Source organism: Temnothorax longispinosus, chromosome 6, assembly GCF_030848805.1.
Source record: "Temnothorax longispinosus isolate EJ_2023e chromosome 6, Tlon_JGU_v1, whole genome shotgun sequence".
Taxonomy (NCBI): Eukaryota; Metazoa; Arthropoda; class Insecta; order Hymenoptera; family Formicidae; genus Temnothorax; species Temnothorax longispinosus.
This window is the reverse complement of record NC_092363.1, coordinates 17,766,609-17,786,969: the sequence shown is the minus strand read 5'-3', so window position 1 is coordinate 17,786,969 and position 20,361 is coordinate 17,766,609. Positions and strand designations below refer to the sequence as shown.

General features: G+C 35.6%; 2 protein-coding genes across 3 annotated transcripts; both read left to right on the top strand.

Moving 5' to 3' along the window:
- Nucleotides 1-862: 862 nt before the first annotated feature.
- On the top strand, nt 863-10,094 carry LOC139814229 (uncharacterized). Of its 2 annotated transcripts, none has more exons than XM_071780343.1 (6): nt 863-1,225; nt 1,320-1,486; nt 4,681-5,134; nt 5,520-5,776; nt 6,201-6,741; nt 8,446-10,094. In XM_071780343.1, exons 2-6 carry the CDS (start codon nt 1,322-1,324, stop codon nt 8,856-8,858), a joined length of 1,830 nt encoding a protein of 609 aa, XP_071636444.1. In that variant the 5' UTR covers nt 863-1,225; nt 1,320-1,321; the 3' UTR covers nt 8,859-10,094. The 2 variants fall into 2 exon arrangements, with proteins under 2 accessions (XP_071636444.1, XP_071636443.1); XM_071780342.1 differs by having other exon boundaries at nt 864-1,225; nt 1,316-1,486.
- Nucleotides 10,095-11,396: 1,302 nt separating this feature from the next.
- Dnapol-alpha50 (DNA primase small subunit) lies at nt 11,397-14,044 on the top strand. Its single transcript, XM_071780344.1, has 7 exons — nt 11,397-11,825; nt 11,925-12,075; nt 12,582-12,757; nt 12,837-13,035; nt 13,114-13,324; nt 13,407-13,800; nt 13,894-14,044. Exons 1-7 carry the CDS (start codon nt 11,729-11,731, stop codon nt 13,917-13,919), a joined length of 1,254 nt encoding a protein of 417 aa, XP_071636445.1. The 5' UTR covers nt 11,397-11,728; the 3' UTR covers nt 13,920-14,044.
- The last annotated feature ends 6,317 nt before the right edge of the window (nt 14,045-20,361 follow it).

The window sequence follows — 20,361 nt, the reverse complement described above, 5'->3', positions numbered from 1 at the left end:
TAGAAAGAGAGAAAGAGAAAGCGATATGAGAATGTATATCCTTCTCTCTCGCAGAATTTTGATAAAACTGGCCTTACGGCCAGTCTCTTATTATAGGGTCTCTAGTTGCGATTGACCGCAGCCACTCACAACGACCGGTGCCTAGAGTTTTTCCACTGGACCAGCTCTGTGAGTGGGCTGTGATAAAATCGCAACGTGGTCCATCGGACCTCTACCGTTTTCTATTGCTGAACTGACTGCACTAGTTCAGAGTTTTTATCTTTTTCCATCCAATGTGGAGTAAAAAAAAGGCCTGTTCGTTTTAGCTGAACTTCTCGCAGTTCATCTTTTCTCCTTTTCTCTCCAACGCGAAAAGAAAAAGAGGAAAGATGAACTGTGCGAGAAGTTCAGCTAAAACGAACAGGCCTTATATACACAGATTTTTATACTGCTACTATTAGCTCGTTATAATTTCATTAAAAACGCTGTAACCGACCGGATTTCCGGCTATAATAAATTTCATAATTAGAGCAATTAAGTATTACAACACTATATAATAATAAAATAAATATTAAATAAGAAAACTCGCTGCGTACATAGGTTGATAGCATTACGTTTTTTGCAGGTGGATCATATCAAACGGATATTTGGGAAAAAATATGCATTTGGACCATTCGAAATAGGCGTGTATCGCGACTACGTAATTTATCGCGACTGAGCTCAAGAGCCCCATTCCGTATACTAATTAGCAGGTCTCCATTTCAAGTTGCACAAATTCCTGTAAAGTCAGCCATCTTAAACGTGGTACCTTATCGATGCTCTTATTTGTGATATACGTATGACACATATACCGTACTTGTATACATATATATTTATCAATGAGACTCTATGCCACCGTGCCACGTTGGCGGTTTAGCGCTGCACGCTATCCTCATAGAAGAGGCGTTGTTCCGTCAATTTACCGTATTGATATTCCCGAATATCCGAGAATGTGAAAGCGTAGAAGCGTTGACCAAGTGTTGAAGGTGCATTCGAGCGCTTAAAACGAAGTCTCGGCGATTCGAGGATTTCGAGGTGTGCGTTCGGCTACAGGGTGGGGCGAGATTAAAAGCGAGGAACCGGGCCTGGGCTGCCCGAGTGCCTGCTTCGCTGGCGGACTCCCTGTGCGACCCTCGATCGGCGATGATCGCACGTAATGTTAAGTGCTGACCAGTGCTGACCGACCACCGATCCCGATTGTTTAATTGTTAGTGCGGTTTGTTTTTGACAGCGGCGGTAGGCGCGGTGGCGAGCGCGCGACGGTTGTGCCTAATTGTAAAAAAATTTTCTATGTTAGACAGTGATGTCGTCAGACATGAACCTGTTTGATTTCCTGGACGACACGTTTCTCAAGGGGGACGTTAAAAATGAGCTGTTTGTGGATCACAACTTGTCCGAATTGAGCTCGCTGGAGATCGGCCACCACCTCATCGAAGATGTGGACCATAACTATGGTGACGTCATCACGGTGAGTCCCGGATCTCCCGCAATTCCACCCGCAAGTTTCCGTCGTGCGCTTACCAAGCGCTACGCGCGATTGGCACGTGGGTTCGGCATATTTTTATCCGCACGGATCCAACGCGTCATTTCTCGCGATGCTGAAGGGAGATATACTTTCGTTCCGAGATGTTTAATTCCAAAATTTATCGAATTGATAATCTATTAAAAGTCTAAGTATTACACTGTCCATTAATAATGTGTGACATATTGAACTCTACTTAAATACAATTGATAGGGTGACATGATTGGTGATACGATATTAGAATGATTATAGTATCGCTATAGCATAGAGACAGTCTATTTGATAAAAATTCTCGCAATCTTATTACTCGAGGTGTGTTTAGTTCCATAAAATTTGCGTGGCTTTTTTTACCATTTACATAATCCAAGAAAGAGCGACTTGTTTAATCTTATGGCATTAAAATTAGTTCGCATAGGATATTCCATATGGTGGAATGGTGATTTACTTTCTGACCAGATGCATATTTTGCAACAGCGTTTTGTTTGATTAAACGATATACGTTGTTGAGAAGTGAGAAGAGATGATATTTACTGTTGCATGACTCAACTCCACGAGGTCGATAATCAGAATTGTCAAGAATGAATTGTGTCAGCTCACATCCTTGTCTGGATTAAACGGTGCTGAAAATCTTGCATTTCGTTGAGAATTAATATCTAGAAAGTCTCAATGGCGATATTTCGTCACATTCCATTTCTTATCTGGTTCACTGACTAATAACTGACAAATTAGCTGTGAATTTAAGAGACCTACTTACATATACTTTCAATAAAACTAAAGCAGAGCACACACACACACACACACACACATATATATATACATAAATATGTATAAGGCTTGTTCTTTTTAGCTGAACTTCTTGCACGGTTCATCTTTTCTCTTTTTCTCTCCAACATGAAAAGAAAAAGAGAAAAGATGAACTGTGCAAGAAGTTCAGTTAAAAAGAACAGGCCTATAGAAGCTCATTGAAATAGAGATAAATTTTAACGCTTTGTCAAATAAATTAACTACCGATTATATTTGAATAATCCTTTTATGTTCTATTACAATGTAACGAGAGCACGTGTGCCTGTTCAAGAAACAAATAATACTCTAGCATTAGTTATTTCAGTCGATAATATGGTTAGCAATTATTGCAATTGCTCGCAAATCGTAATTTTAATCATCTTTGCAGCGACAACTCTGTTCATTATCAAAAACTGCGTATGTATTTTATCGATAAAGCTTGGCATACGTGAAATTTAATTCATGTTAACATATGGTGTACAAAACGCCATGTGCTCTCGTGCATGCAGACAAGAATGGAATTCCTTATCTATTTGTTTATATTTATATGTGTCTGTTATTCCATATCGTTTTTATCTCAATTAATACTGCAGTCGAGCTACACTTTGAGCGATCTATAATTTTTATCAGAATTTAGAACTTTGGAACTTTATTCATAATTTTATATATTGCAAATATACATTCTGACGTATACTTTGTATATGTGTCTTAATTCTTCAAATATTTTTTCTTTTCATATTACAGGGCACAGAAAATCGTGAATAAAATTCTGTCAGGGATTATAGGCATCGTGTAGGGTTTAAAGGCTTCACACCGTCAGGTTCATCATTTAAAATCGCCAAATCGCACGGAGGATAACGTTAATATGAAACGTTCTTTCAAAAACTAGGTCGTAGAGTCTTTGCCGAGAATTATTCAAGAGATAACGTTAATATACGGAGGATGTATCTCTCTTTTGTCAGTGGCACGCTTTTAACATATGGTGCGCCGACTATACCCACGTGGTCTCGCGTTTAACCTCAGTCCCAAGTCGCTGAAACTGAGTATCACACAAGTTGTATTTATATCTGATTGTATCTATTCCGATTACCGATGATTAGTCAAACGATTTGAAATGCGTTTTTTTTTATTTACTGCGTACATAATAAACATAATTGAATGTTCGAAATGCGTCGGCACGTGGCGAATGCGTCATCCGCCGTCCCATGTCTGAACGTAACTACGCAAATACATTTAACGATAGCGTCATTATCTGCACAATTAATATTAATTATTTACGCGTGAAGCCCTTTTTTATCGGTTTTTTTTTCTTCGTACACGATCGCTTCCTAGTAATATTCGTATAAAAATATCGAATAATTTTCAAGTATTTTCTATTTTAATGTCGTGATGCGTTAATGTATTTATGATTGATTAATCGGATCAGATCTCTTTCGGTTTCTTTTCGAGTTTCGTTCGAACCAGAAACTCGAGAAGCCGGTCTCTTCACGCGGCGAATGACCTTTGAACGGATACCGTTATGTTACGGAATTCTTCGTAACCGCAAGTCTTAACTCTCCAGCTTGGCGCACTCACCGATATAAATTTATATTTTTACAATTCTTTATCTTTCTATAATTATATATTATCGTTGTTAATCTTACGTTACTCGCCTGTTTTTTTTTTTAAACGTAGTTATTGGCATAGGATGCATTTTATTCATTTCAACATTATATTTCAATTTTTATTGTTCTGTTTGACGATTTACAATTAAAAAAAGGATTGATAATATTCTATGTATCTTTTAGATAAAGATAAGCGCAAAAGTTATCGTTTAATTGTTGGCAATTTGTGCGCAGTATTCGATCGATAAAATTTGATTCTGTGAATTTAATACATTTCGAAGACTGGGATGTATTTTATACCTCGCGCGAGTAACGTAGGATTGATAAAATCGAAGACAATAATGAAATCGTACGCGTTGTTCTTAAGATACACGTCGGATAGCAAATTTATTGCATTGAGATTCGATAAGAGGAGGAACATTTTGTCTTTCTCCAAAAAAATATTCTTCTGATAAGCTCGATATCTCGTTTCACTGCACGTCTACCAATATTTAACGATAATACGCATTCGGCAAATGAGATGCAAATGCGTCGTATTGATTTCGATTACATAAGCCAGATTTTATTTTGCATCCTTCTTTCTCGATTTATCTTAATTTTATGTTGACGCACAAAAAAAAGAAAATATACGGGTGGTTTAGCGGTTGATAAATAACTTGTCGAATTTCTAAATTTTGCACTGATCCGATGTAGTACATAAAATCTGTTGTTGAAAGATTAAGACACGGACACGACGTTTGTGTGATATTCCAGGCAGAAGAATGCCCGACGAATTCCGACGACCTGCTTGCCTCGATCTTGAAGATGGAGGATCCAGATCTCGATTTCAACTTGATCGGGAAGGATCTGGAAACGATCGCATCCTCTTCGTCGGACAGCGGACTCTCCAGCGCGCTGAGTCTTTCCTACGAACAGCAATTGAGTCCGTTTCTGACGAGGACGGACAATAATGAGGAAGAGGAGATCGGGAATTCGGACCTGAACAGTCCACAAAATTTTGTGGATTTTGAACCTGCGGCCAGTCCGTCTTTAGGTAGTGTAGATAGCCCAATCAGATCTGTCATGAGCTCGAATATCGGCTCGCCGACCACCGACCTGGCCGAAGAGATGGATTACGAGCAATCTTTAGTTGCCATTGTAACGCCAAACAATACTACGCCGAGCTTGGGCACTACTATCGCTACGGAGCAACCGGTAGTTGATATCGGTAAGATTATCTTATCACGTTCAGGCAGGGACATATGTAAATATCTATGATATGTAATAATATGATATACTAAACGCAGGGCTACGGGAAATGTTATTGAATAACGTGTCATTATCCTGACCAACATGATGCAATTTTAGTTTCGATAACATGTTCGCGTCTCATAAATTATGATACACACTTAAGACATGTACCTGCCATTGATTTGAAGCTTCCCATCATTTGGCAATCAATATAAAAAATTAATTTTAAAAATTAATTATCAATTTTAAAAACGGATTATTTTTCTTTTCTAATATGGAAGTTCTCTCCGCATAGAAGTTCAACCTGTAATATGTGAAGATATACGAGGGTCTCGTATGATATGAGGTATATGATTATACAGATCCAGCACCTAAACAACAGCAACCTACGCCGCAAGAGAATGCCGTAAATATTCGCAATCTATGTAACGGAAAGCGAAATATTCGACAATTGATACGCGTCACTCCAATGGGCTCCGGTAATCCGCGGTCTATCCTATTGCCAGTGAGTCTGAAGGATATGAAGGAAGTCCGAACTATCAAGATCATGACGACACCAGCAAAAAACTTGAAAGGCTTCAAGATCAATCAAGCAAACATAATCAACAAACCTATTCAGGTACGCGATATGTAATATAATATCTAAAGAAACTCTTCGATAAACAGATTTATTTACGCATGTATTTAGAGAGATGTATCGGTGTATCATTTTTAAAATTATACTTTAAATTTTCTTATAACAAATTCAATGTAAAGTTAAATAAAGGATGTAGTATTGCCATTCGTCTGGTTGGTCTGGTTTGTCGAAATTTAATTTGTAAAAAGCACAATTTTCAATTTTGCTTATAACCCAGAAATAATCGATACTTTAACACTAAGAAGAAATTAAAAAAAATTATAAAATTTTATTAAAGAATTTGTTATTGAAAAAGTAATGTCAAAATATTGTTATATTCATTAAAACGCTAATTATAGTTATAATACAAAGATGTTATATTGTAGATAATGATACATATTAACGACTGTTTTCATGTTATAATTAGATGACTATCAAACAAGAGGACTCCAATAGCGACAAAGGTTGCAATTCCAGTGATGAAGTGACGTCGGAAACTGACTCGACTTATCCACGACTAAAGTTGAATGCCGAGGAAAAGCGATTATTGCAAAAAGAGGGTATCACATTGCCCAGTCATTATCCGTTGACAAAGCACGAGGAGCGTGAATTGAAGAGAATCAGACGCAAGATTCGTAATAAGATATCCGCGCAGGATTCCCGCAAGAGGAAAAAAGAGTACGTGGATGGCTTGGAAGATCGCGTGAAACAGTGTACAGAGGAGAATATAACGTTGCTGAAACGAATCAAAGCCTTACAATCGCAAAATCAAAGTTTGGCTGGCCAGTTAAAGAGACTGCAAGCGCTCATACAAAAGGGCAACAAGAGCGCCCAACCGGCAACTTGTCTGATGGTCTTGCTGCTTTCGTTAGCCCTCGTCGCTTTACCGAATTTGCGACCACATTCCAACAATAACAGTAACGATTTAACACAAGAGCAGGAGCAACCAGAAAAAACATCACTCGCAGGTACGTTCTGTCATTCTTTTATTAGAAGACTCTTTCTTATATGAAAAATTTGAATCACAATAAATTAACTTTCAATAAAGTTAAATGGAATAAGTGTTATGTAATATAAGTGACCATGAACATAATCTTAACAAGATACAATGACATAATATTTAGACCCGAGATTCAATAGAAACCTAAGAGTATCAACGTTTATAAATACCTTTTGATAATGTTCAAAATCTTTTTATGCTTATCCTTCATATTATCATTATTTACACAGACTGTAAAACAGACCAAGCGTCAACAATGACATTAATAAGTCGTAGGCATTGATAAGATTTTACGTAACACGCAGTAGAAAATGTAATTAATTGTAATTTAAGATTTTTTACATTAAATTATAATTGTGAATTTAAAGATATTTAATAAGATATTTAAAGATATTTAAATTTTGGTGCTGCATTACTATTGATTATTATTTGAAAAAATACTTTTACTTGTACAGATTTCATTTTCTTAAGAAAATTGATTTTTCGTGGTATTGAACTGTATACACAGCAAATTCCATTTGACAAATAATGATCTCGAATTTCGTCGCAGTTGCACATTGCAAAATAACTGACGCACGTGGTATTTAGATTGTCTAAATTCAGCAGGAAACCGTTCAACGAGTTCATTAACAGATTTGAAAGTGATATTTCGTTTTGTATTTCGTCGCAGTTGCACATTGCAAAATAACTGACGCACGTGGTATTTAGATTGTCTAAATTCAGCAGGAAACCGTTCAACGAGTTCATTAACAGATTTGAAAGTGATATTTCGTTTTGTATAATTCGCAAAAAATTAATTTTTTCCGAATTTAAATAATATGCATGTGTAGAAATTAGGACAGAATATGATATAAATATATATAAATTAAAAAGAGAAAATCGGAGAAGCGAGAATTTGAGTAAAAGAGAAAAGAATCGGCTGTTTTAAATTCTAAAAAAATGTAACCCTTCGAACGTGTCATCTTGTTTACAAAATTAATAATAAGAGACCTATATACGTGCGAGAACAGTGAAAACTGTAACACGCTTATGGGATCGTTAAAAAGTAGTCTTACTACTTTCTAAAAGGGGGAAGAAAAACACTGATCCTTTCACTGATTCGTTTATTATTGAGACAATTCTGTTTTCGCGTAACTTGTGTATAGAATCCCTGTTGGAATAAACTTTTTTTTTAAATAAAGCATAGCTTTTTCGTTTTATACAAAATATTTTAAATAACATTTTATAATTTTCGGCGATAAACTATGTGTATAAGAAAGTTCTTATATTTTTTATGATATCGCTGACATCAATGCTATACTTTTTAATTAAATAAAAGAATAGATATTAAAAGAAAATAAATTATTTAATTTTTTTCGTAATTTGATTCATACGAGTGATATTAATTATATGCTTACTATCTTTCGTTTTTGTAATAGTAATGATCTCCACCGTACGTCACGATTTTATAATAACATGAGAATATATTTAATGTTTCAAAACATATAAAAAATTTTGATTCTAAAACACAAAAGTAATCATTCACGTGCTCTTGTGCGACAGACTGTAGAATAGATTCGAAATATTTAATGAATGTATCTGCATATGTAGTTGCTGATGGAATCATAGCGTAAACTATATCACAATAATCATAGCCGAGCCATATTCTACGAGACAATAATTTTAATTTTAGGTCGCTCGAGAACTTTATTATATACGAAGCAGCTAATGGACGAAGAACTACAGCAATACGGCGAGGAGTTGTTACAGGAGGTCGAAGGTCTTCTAGATCACGATTACAGCCCGGTAATTCAGATGCCTCTGTACAAACGTCCCCGTATTGACAGCGAACCTACTCCTAAGTACGTCTCTTCCGTAAACCATGTGGGAGGAACGCTTGGCTTAAAACCAGATCTTGCCATCTCAAAGACGAAGAAACAGTATATCGAACCACCGCTGGACGACACATGGCCACCGCCGAATCCAGGCGGACAGAGGACGGTCAAAGTCGATAAGCTCGAAGCTCTTACTAACGAGCTCAAGATCAACATCTCTGATACCGAAGGCACCAGGACAGTTCTTGTCAAGATGCCTCGTGACAAGTAAAACGGAATGTGTATGTTTATCTTTTTTTCTGCAGCGATAAAGTAGTATCTTTTTTAGTTTCAGAATTTACAATGATTAGAAATATATTTTACAGCGAAATATTTTACAATTTTCGCCGGGGTTTTAAAGTGTTATTGATGATTAAATTCCATTAAAACGTTTTTATATCTAAAACACGACCATGTTCGACGATTATGTTTTAGAGATGCAACGGTTGTGCAATTATAAAATATAAAATTTTTGCGAATAAGTAGTACCTACACCTTTATTTTTCAAAATGCTTACCAAAATGTTGGATAACCATCATTTTTCAAAAGCCAATTATTCGATCGTATTTTCTAAATGTAGCCAATACATTTTTCAGCAGACATCGAATTATCGATCTATTAACAATGCTAGAAATTTTTGGTCATGGTTTTTAGAGCTGACCTTTTATCTTGATGATTGGCTTTTTCAGCCAATTGGTCGGGCCTTTCTTTCTTATCTTTTTCCAATTGGTCGTGAACCTTAAAAATTAACAAAATTGAATAAATTGGCTGAAAAAGCCAATCATCAAGATAAAAGGTCAGCTCTAAAAACCATGACCAAAAATTTCTAACATTAATGCTAGAAATTTTTGGTGATGGTTTTCAGAGCTGACCTTTTATTTTGATGATTGGCTTTTTCAGCCAATTGGTCGGGCCTTTCTTTCTTATCTTTTTCCAATTGGTCGTGAACCTTAAAAATTAACAAAATTGAATAAATTGGCTGAAAAAGCCAATCATCAAGATAAAAGGTCAGCTCTAAGAACCATGACCAAAAATTTCTAGCATTTAATTGAACAATGTTAAGCTGTTGTTACTAGAAATAGGGGCTGAAGGAGAGAATACTTTATGTGTAAAATTTTCTAAGAACTTTTACGGATTAGACAATATTAAATATTTACTTATTTATATGAAGAGCAGTATAAATACACTATTATTCTTACAATTTTATGATTATAATTATCGATGTTTGAAAATAGTTATATACATAGGGAACTTTTTGTAAATAATTAAATATACACATATACACATAAAATTTATATAGATACTATTGCTTCAATGTTAAACGACAACTGGAATAAATATATGTCTAATTAATAGAAATGTAAAACAGATCTAAGTAATTTACGATTAGATGTATATAAATATATCCACATATATGATTAACCCTTGTCATGAAAAATAATAAACCCATAATAATATGATATGTTAATCACTCTTGGCATGATATATTAATCGTACAATTGTCAATAGTTCTAATGATCTCGGTCTTTGATTTCTATTAATCCTTAAATTCTCGGTTTTACATACGCTTGATTTAACATTGTTTAATTGAGGCTTTTTTATCTCCTAACATATTCATACACTTTTTTCTATCTTATATGAATAATGCCAGTATTTTTTTTAATAACTGAAAGAAAAAAAGATGGTTGATATTATCGAAAAATTGTATGCGTGTGTCTTTGCGTACATGAGTGTATGTGTGTGTGTGTGTGTCAATCACGCTTCTATATGTGATATTGATATCCTTTTAAAAAATGTTTAGCATAATGCAGCATAAGTGGCATTATTTTATATATGCGATAGTTGTATAAGCTACCCATGCAAATGAAAGATTATGGGAAATGACAAGAAATGGATCATCTAATCCCCAATGATTTTGCAAGTAGCTGATATTGATGGCGAGCAAGAACTTTTTTCGCCGAAAAGACTGTATTATAAGTAAAGTATATATTGAAGTAAATATCGAGGTGTGAAGTATAGACGTTTTATTCCAAATTCGTGAAATATCTCATTTGCCTTGCATACAAAATTATTGGATAAGAGTTTTTTTTTCTATTAGAATAAGTAAAGAGATAAATCACGAACTACTTTTCATATATGTATATGCTTGACAGTATATGAAATGCATGAAAGTGTAGATAAAATATGTTATTGATGCATGACAAGTCATTTTGTAATAACTTGTACTTATACGCTTGCTCAGAAATATCGACAAGAAATTAATTGAATCGTTCATGTTCATACAAGAATATAAATCTTGATAATTCTGTTCATTTCTGAGTATAGTATATAGCTATATTTTTATATACATGTAGAACATATAAAATGGTCTATGTAAACATACTAAAATCACTATATTATAAACTTTATTCAATGTACGTGTATCGATATCAATAAATAAAATGTTTATGCGTGAAAAGTTATGCGTCATGTTCGTAGGATTAGTCTTTTACGTAGAAGTTAAATTGTCATTAATGACTAAATTATAATGGTATAATTTGAATAAATTATATCATAAAAGTAGGGAGGGCATAGTACTTTTTTGTGCTCTCCACACAAACATCTATTACAGTTTGTACTGTAATTCGACGGTTCCACGAATACTGTCTGTTCTTTTTCGAAGAACTTCTTGAACTGGGTGCACATTGGTGCAACAAGTTAGAGTGAAACAGAACGTACTTGTCTCACTCTTTAACTCGTCGAAAAAGAACAAACTTCTATACTTAACCTAATCCGAAAGCAATTGTATGAACTTCGCGCCATTTCTCTGTTGTGATCCATTCCGCGTGTTTCTGGTTTCTGTGTTTAAACTTCGTGCGTTGAAACGGGTTTATACATTATTCCAACGTTGATGTATACAATATTATTTCAGTATATTTAACGAGCAGAAAATCTGCAGTAAGAAATAGCAGATTTCGAAGTTGCACGTGCATAACCTTATACGTTCGAGTTAAATAACAGAGCAAGAGACTCTGTGCTATATGACCTAAAGGGCTAGTCAAAAGCGCCTAACTCACCCTTGGCCCGAAGGAATCTTGAAGGAAAGAAGTTAATTACATTAAAATGGGTGACATTTCGGATTTGCTTGACTTATTACCAGTCTATTACTCAAGATTGTTTCCCTTCGCCGACTATCACAGGTGGCTGAGTTATGGAAATGGTAAGAGTAAGATTTCTATTTTTCCTTTGCTCGTATTTAATATATATTTAATGCGCCGTATCTAACAATGTCATATCATTTTTTAATTCTTCCTTTCAGTGGGTACTTTTAGCAAGAGAGAATTCTCGTTTACTCTCTCGGACGACATTTACATACGCTACCAGTCTTTCAACGATCAGAAGGCACTGTCGGATGAGATTAAAAGATTGCTGCCGCATAAAATAGATATAGGAGCAGTTTATAACTCTCAGTAAAGTATATCACAATTTACTGTACAAAGATTGTCGTATTTCTTCTCAGTAATGGATTCTCTTGTAAGATCAGTTCTGGTTTATGGTCTTTGATTTTGAAATTTTTGATCTTCATATTGATTCCTTTAAGTAATTCTAAGCGATATTTCAATGATTTCAATGATCTGATATGTCGCTACGGTAGACTTTATTCCTAAAATGTTAGCAGTTTGCCAGCAGATTTGAACAGAATATTGAGCATAACATAGGTGTGACAGACAGAGACAGGGAGACATTAATAATTACGCTATTAATTAAATCTATTTTAAAACAGAATGCTAAATTAAATAGTAAAAATAATCGGAAAAAAAGTTTAATAATTATCACGGTTTAAATCTATATTTCATAAAAAATGTGATGTCAGCTTTAATTTTTATATGTCATAAGAGATATTAGTATAAAAAGTAATACAATTTTTAAAGAAATAAGGCGTAATGAATAAAATTGAGCGTTTATATATCTTTAGGCCGAAAGATCAAAGAAGAGGCCCAAATTTTCAGCCAGTAGAGAGAGAATTGGTGTTTGATATAGACATGACTGATTACGATGAAGTAAGAACGTGTTGCAAGGGAACAGACATTTGCGGCAAGTGTTGGAAATTCATGTCACTTGCTTGTAAGATATTAGACAACGCATTGAGATGTAAGTATGTATTTATGTCACTATACTGCCTGTAACGCCAGTGAATATTCTGAAGTAACTGAGTAATTTACCTTTACAGTGGATTTTGGATACAAACATATTTTATGGGTATTCTCTGGCAGAAGAGGTATTCATTGTTGGGTATGTGATTCCGCAGCGCGCACCTTGTCAGGACAAGTACGAGCGGCTGTTGCCGAATATTTACAGATTATAGGCGGAGGTGAATTTATGAAGAAGAAGGTACATCTCACCGGCGATAAAATTCACCATTCCATCAAGTAGGTCTACATATCGGTCACAATAATAATAATTTAAATAGAAATCTGTAATATATGGAGAGATGATATATGTTACAGGCGTGCTCTGGATATAATCGATCCTGTTTTCATTGAAATGTGCGTCAGAGAGCAAAACATGTTGGGCACGGAAGAAGCAATCGAAAAGTTCCTTCCGATATTGCCTACTGACGAAGATAGACAGGAAGTAAAGGTGTTGTTCGGTAAAGAAAATACCAGTGAAGCAAGGTGGAACGCATTTATACAGTACATCGAATCTAAACGGACAGGGGTACGATTATATTGGAACGATTCTAATTCATTATCGCATTTTAATTTGGAAGATCGAAATTACTTAATTTATTTAACTTCAGGGCGACCGAAAATGGTATTTGTACCGTCACTTGATCGAAGAGATAAAATTACAATACTCGTATCCAAGATTAGACATAAATGTCAGCAAAGGCTTAAATCACTTATTGAAATCGCCTTTTTGCATCCATCCGAAAACTGGCAAAGTTTGTATACCGTTCAACGCGAGTGCGGTGGATAAATTTGATCCTGATAAGGTCCCTACAATAATGACGCTGATAGGTGAGATCAATGCGTACGATGTGAAGGACAAGGCTGAAGAAGAGACATACGACTTAAACAAAAAACGAATTAAAGATTACAAGAAAACGAGCTTGAACAAGTCACTGCACGTTTTTCAAGAATTCTTACGACACTTGGAGGCTGAGCGACGGGAACAGAGATTAAAAGGAAAAAGTAAGCGCGCCATAATTAGCGAAATCAGTTTTTGTACAAATTTTGTATAATTAACGATCCTAACTTCTATCGTAATTTCATGTTTGCTTTCAGTTTCAGCCGACAGTATGGAATTTTAAGATATCTCACAACGATAAGAAACTACTTCTAAAAATTGATGTTATATTCGAGGTAATAATATTATTTATAATGCTTTAAATATATTTTCATAGAAATAAAAAAGGTACATTTTTTTAAATCTCCAAATCCAGCATTTCCGTTTTTTACATATCATATATATCTCTCGCGATAAGTTGCCAGATAGTACTCCTACAGTGTAGGACAAGAGAGGGAGGGGCACGCTGCTTGAAATTTGAAATCTGAATAGCGATTGAACAAAAATCGAGACTTTCGAATTTTTCCCGCGAAACCGAAACGCTCGTTTTTTAAAAGTCACTTAGATGCGCATTAATGAGATTTCTCCTCGATCGTGAGACGTTTACTCCACTTCTCGGATCAACGAGATGAAATTTCGGGCGCACGGACAAAAGCGACTCGCTCTTTCACGTGAATCACCGTGAAATTCCTTCGCCCGGTGGCTCCTCGGTCCCGTTAAATCGGATGCACGTGTTATGCTAATTGGTTCATATAAGCCAAGTTAATTGCTTCAACTTGCCTTGTTCTCACGAAGGCGTATTTAGCCACGCCAGTTTTTAATTATGTCGAGATTATGGGCCATATGCTTTTATCATGTGGCTTTATATGGAATGTCAAAGCGGAATGGAGAAATAGTGAAATTCTTTCTTTCTCCGCTCTTCGTCGCAGGATTTAAATAATTAAAAGTGAAAACGGCGTGTCTATTTGATAGCGATCCGAATATATGAATAATAAATAATGTGTATAATTTATTTATTATTTTTTTACTATCGGCAATATGTAATTATTTCTATTTTCGTTGTGATTATAAGTTATTATATTTTCATAATGTTTCTATATTGTACTTGAAAACTGTTGAAAGAGTTTGGGAGGTGATCGATATACAACCAATTTAAAGGAAAAGATCCAAGACTAATATAGTGTGTAATGTTCATTGACATATTTAATAAAAGATGCCTGATCAACGTAGGTCGAAGCACGCCAGATATAGACATTTTCAGGTTTTGGTAATATAAGTAATTAATTTGCGTTTTACATTTAACGCAAATTTTGGATTTATATTATTCTATCTTTTATGTAAATCAATTCTGATCATTCCGCATGTAAAAGCATTAGATTCATCGAATAGTGACTATCTCGTGAAACATATCACAACGGCGATATTCCGAATATTCTGCTGCAAAATTATAAAATATATTAGCAAAGCGGAAATAAACAGAACCAGAACAAGTTCGATTTGTGTGAAAAAAAAGTCCTAAAACGGATTTGCGCAAAAATGCAAGCCTATCACTGATATTACCAAAACCGAATATCGTTTCATTTTGATCATGATTTCATGTTTAATCCTTCAACTCACGCTGATTAAGCATTTTTTTTACTCCTCTTAGTGAACACTATACGTCTCGGATCTTTTTTTTTTAAATATCCTACGTACGCGGCAATCCAGCCCGTTAACAGGACATCAATATATACATGTATACACGTGCGCATTTTTTGTTGGCCCAATTATCAGGCTGTGCAAAACGTGCAAGTATGCTGTATCAATGAACCACTATGATGCCGATATGGTTTTTTTTCCGTCTGACTACGAAGTTTCGTCCCGTTTCACGGTCGAAGCGATGGCTGAGAGAAGAAACGCATGCGGCACGGGCTCGCTTGCTGCTCGTTAACGGCGCTGTTAAAAAAATTAAGTAGTTTATAGTTATATCAATATCTTTCCCAATTAAAGTAGTCCTCATTTATAAATTTATAAAATATTTTTGATCGATCATGTCATTACCGGATAAAACATTTTTTATATAAATTATATGGATAATGATAAACGCACTCTCGACAAGTCTTAAAATTCAACAAGCGATCAGATCTCAATGAATCCGGATCTCTTGCGTGCAATCGATATTTAAATTATAACACGTGTGGCGGCAATTTGTTTCTCTCTTTTTTTCTCTTCATCATCACGAAACGCGCCCGTGCGTGCGCGCGTGTAGAGAAAAACGCGTGCACGCTGGCCGATTTGAAATATCCTGCAACGCCAGACTGCGCTTCCACAATGCGGAACGTCGAGTGTGTGTCTCTTCAAGTGTAGTTTATACTTTTAAGGATTACAATTTGCTGACGAGCCTTTCGATAATTAAATGGTCCCCGTAATTATATAAATTCGTGTGCGGAGGCGGTATCGCGAGAGCGTAATACGATTACGATACCGCCTCCGTGAATGAACGCGTTGGAAAATAAATATAAATGATATTATTGCGTGCACACACCTACGTGGTAAAGACGGGAAAGGACATTACAGATGCGCGTTACTGCCTGTAAATGTAATTTCAGACGCTCGTAATTTCGCAGATCGCGTAATTACGGGCATCACGCAGTGATAATAAGGAGAACACGCGTTGTTACGCGTTTTTATCGCCATAAATATAGCTTTTTCTTTTTCTAGGAAATTGTCAGCCATCGTTCGCTCGTCGTTCGGAAAATGCTATATTAACTCAGTTGTCGTTAACTTTTATCATCGATTTGTCGATCTAAGCAATTATGGCCGGTATTCATAGTCAGATCTTATATTTAAGACCATCTTAAGATATTATTTAAGACGGTCTTAAATATAAGATCCGACTATGAATACCGGCTTATGATTGAATTTTAAGGTCGAAAGCGTTTTAGAAATATTTATAGTTTTGTAACATCAGCGTATAAGCTGGCCGTAATGTTTGTACGCGATTTGCTCGTTGGTCTCTCACGTTAAAATCAATTGCGCGTGAAATCTATTTTTGCTTGAAAATCATCGCGGAACTTAATCTGGTCAATAGTTCTCCGTGGCGTCCGAAATGGAACGGACAAACGATTCTTTTGGAAACGATTGTCGTTAACTTTTATCATTGATCGATTGCTTGTCGGTTTAAGGCAATCGTGATTGAATTTTTAGATCGAGAGCGTTTTAGATATATTTATAGAGTTGTAACATCACGTTACTACCGGCCGTAACGTTTGCACGCGATTTGCACGTCGGTCGCTCTCGTTAAAATCAATTGCGTGTGAAATCCATTCCATTTTTGACCGAAGATCGACGCGGAACTTAATCTGGTTAATAATTCTCCGTGATGTCCGAAATGGAACGGACAAACGATCCTTTCGGAAACGAAACGACGTATTTCCGTACACTTTCTCCTAACTAATACGCCCGACCAGTTGCACGAATTTATAATGGATTTTTGTATACGATTTCTCTCTCGATGCCTGTTTAATGAATTTTCGTCCGACGTGCCAGTTATATCTCTAAGAGACTGAGCATAAATTACCCATACAAATTCCCAAGTTACTTCGCTTTCCGTTGATGCAGTCTATTTTTTTTTTTTCTAATTTAACAAGTACATTGTCGGACGAATTTCTAGTGGATTTTTGTATGAATTTATAATGGATTTTGTACGATTTCTCTTTCAATGTAGCTTCTGACGTGCCAGTTATATCTTTGAAAGATTGAGCATAAACTACACAATATAAATTCCCAAACTACTTCACTCCCGTTGATGCAGTCTGTTACCTATATATATTTTGTAAAGTTACACTGTTAAACTCGTGTTAAATTATATACTCCATTTGTATATCATTTTTAAAACCATTCCTGTAGGTCGCCACTGCTTTTTACTTGATAAATCATTAATTTAACTGAACCAATAAAGTTAAAATAATACTGTTTTGTGTTAAAATAATAAATTTTGACACACATGGTAGTTAAAAATAACAGAGTATTATTTAACTCAAAATATTGGTTTAAATTTCATCCTTTAATATTTAACAGTGTAATAAGTGCAAATTAAACATCGTTGGAGTTATACGAATTTATAATGGATTTTTGTATACGATTTCTCTCTCTCGATGTCTATTTAATTAATTTTCTTCCGACGAGTCATATTTCTAAGAAATTAAGCACAAATTACAAATAAAAATTCCCAAGTTACTTCGCTCCCGTTAATGCAGCCCGTTATATTTTTTCAAATTTAATAAGTGCAAATTAAAAATTTAGTCAGATTTCGCACGATAATTAAAATTCCTAATTATTCGATGAACGCGAAGTACGGTACCATTATAAAAGCGTATAGAGCGTTCTCACCGTGCGCCAAAACTTTCTCGAATGGCACAACGGAAAGAGGAACAGGAACAATCGCGTTCAAAAGTGCGATACCGCGTGCCGCATTTTCCACGCCTGGATAATTCGATTATCCGCGTATTTGGAAAGCGGACGGATTTCGACTTCGTCCATTTGACGGTCGCATCTCCGCGAGACGGTACTTGCACGTCTCTCTCATCGCGAGATATCCGCGCGTCTCGCGTATTATTTTACCGCTAGATTAAGCTGACCGACGCGAGCCGCACGGCGCGGCGACGCGACGTATATCGAATAAAATACAAATAACGTCACGCTATCCGAGTTTCACGCGAGAAACCGAGTCACTCCTGTGGCTTTTCCCGTAAATACAGCGGACTAGATTTTTCCAGATCTAGGATAGGTATGCGATCCACTGCCGGAGATCACGCGTCCGTCGCGTTGGTACACGGTCGAAAGCTGCTACGAACCGCGTGTCGTTATTATTCCGTGTCGGAGAAACGTGTAATCTGACTTTAAATGGATATTCTTTTTTAGTTTAGACTTTAAACGGACATACGTTTGGTTTCCGCTTTATAATGAATAGCTCTGGTGCGCCCGATTATTACGAATACACGCGTCCTCGTGTTTGATAAATCTCAGCGTTGATTTTCGGCGATTTTACCGCGTGTATGGGAAGCCGAAAAGCATAGGTCTATCGAATTGTGATAAAAAAATGTTGAAAACGATCTGTATTTAAATAGTTACTTAATAATTATTACTAATAGTTGTTTTAGCCTTGCTTTTTACAGTACATTTGTTGTCACGGGGACTAGAAGTTCTTTACGACAAAATGCAATGACGGCGCTGAGGAATATATAATATAATTTAGCGCACGATGATTTCTGGCTAGAAACTCCATTTAGAAATTTAGATTGTGCCTGATAAACGCGAGATTTCTCGGCGAACATTCGTGCGGAAAGCGCTTTGAGGAAACAAACTGCGGATGCAAATCTCGAAACACGCGCTGTTAAATATTAAAGGATGAAATTTAAATCAATATATACCTTGAGATAAATAACATTTTGCTATTTTTAACCACCATGTATGTCGAAATTCATTATGTTAACATAAAAAAGTGTTATTTTAACTTCATTGATTTAGTTAAATTAAAATCGTTTTACATTTTTACAATTAGTTAAATTATCGACATATTGATTAGGAGCAGTGGCGACCTACAGGAATGATTAGAAATGATTCAAATTGAGTATAATTTGACATTACAAATTTAACAGTGCAATTTCCCAGTTATGAATCGACATTTTCTTACGTTCGATCTTCGCTTTAACGAGAATAGCTCTGCTCGCACTCGTCTTGAGACTAAATCTCGCGTTGCATTCGATTTTTACGCGAAAACTGATGGATTATCAAATTATAAAAATGTTGGAGAAATGCAAAATTATTAACTACTTAAATATTTCCAAGGAAATCATCTTGTTATTCTCGCTGTCTTCGCAGCATTCGTTGTCACGAAGATTAGAAATTCCTCGCGTAAATGCGCAACGACGACAAGCGGAGGAGTCGATGTAATTGAGTGTGCGATAATTTCTGGCTGAAAACTCTATTTGCAACTCTAGAAAATTAGATTGTGACTGATAAACGCGCGATTTCTTAGCAAACGCGGAACGGCACGTGCGGAAATGGCACTTTAGAGAAACGGATCGCGGACGCAAATCTCGATACACAATTCCTCGGTCGAGACCGATTCGCTACCAATCATCGTTCATCATCATCTCGTTCGGCCGGGATTTATAGACCACTCTTCTGTCTTACGCGCCTTCATGAAAGTTTAACGAACCAGAAACGGCGCCTCGCTATTTCGATACGAGTGTCGCGCCGTACGGTATTCCCCAACGAGAATTTCACACGACGAATATATTCGCACCGTGAACTGTAAACTTTACTGACTTAACCGCTCTTACGGTTTTTGCGAAACTGAGAGATCTTTTGCTCTACTCAGAAAGAAAAGATAATCTTCTTATATAAGAATTTTAATTTTTTATTTAAACTTTTTTTTTCTCGGTTGAACTATATAAATGACTTCAAGCAAGTTCTCTTCGTTTAACGCAATATAATCTCATATCCAAGATTATAGATTCTTGCATATGTATATACGAGCATGTAAGTCTTGATTTAACACTTCTTTATTACTGTGTAATTTTTCGCTAACCGTCTATTAATCTTCGAGCTATTTTTAAGGAAATCTTGAGGCAAGTAGTTAGTACCTTTGAAATTTTAACAGTAAAGATTTTTTATTCGACTTAACTGGCTATCTTTATAAT

Excerpts from the sequence above, each read along its gene's own strand:
- LOC139814229 (XM_071780343.1), top strand. The coding sequence starts at position 1,322 with ATGTCGTCAGACATGAACCTGTTTGATTTCCTGGACGACACGTTTCTC. Across the intron at positions 5,135-5,519 it reads GCAACCGGTAGTTGATATCG|ATCCAGCACCTAAACAACAG; the intron begins GTAAGATTATCT and ends ATGATTATACAG. Across the intron at positions 5,777-6,200 it reads TAATCAACAAACCTATTCAG|ATGACTATCAAACAAGAGGA; the intron begins GTACGCGATATG and ends TGTTATAATTAG.
- Dnapol-alpha50 (XM_071780344.1), top strand. The coding sequence starts at position 11,729 with ATGGGTGACATTTCGGATTTGCTTGACTTATTACCAGTCTATTACTCA. Across the intron at positions 12,758-12,836 it reads ATTAGACAACGCATTGAGAT|TGGATTTTGGATACAAACAT; the intron begins GTAAGTATGTAT and ends TTACCTTTACAG. Across the intron at positions 13,036-13,113 it reads AAAATTCACCATTCCATCAA|GCGTGCTCTGGATATAATCG; the intron begins GTAGGTCTACAT and ends TATATGTTACAG.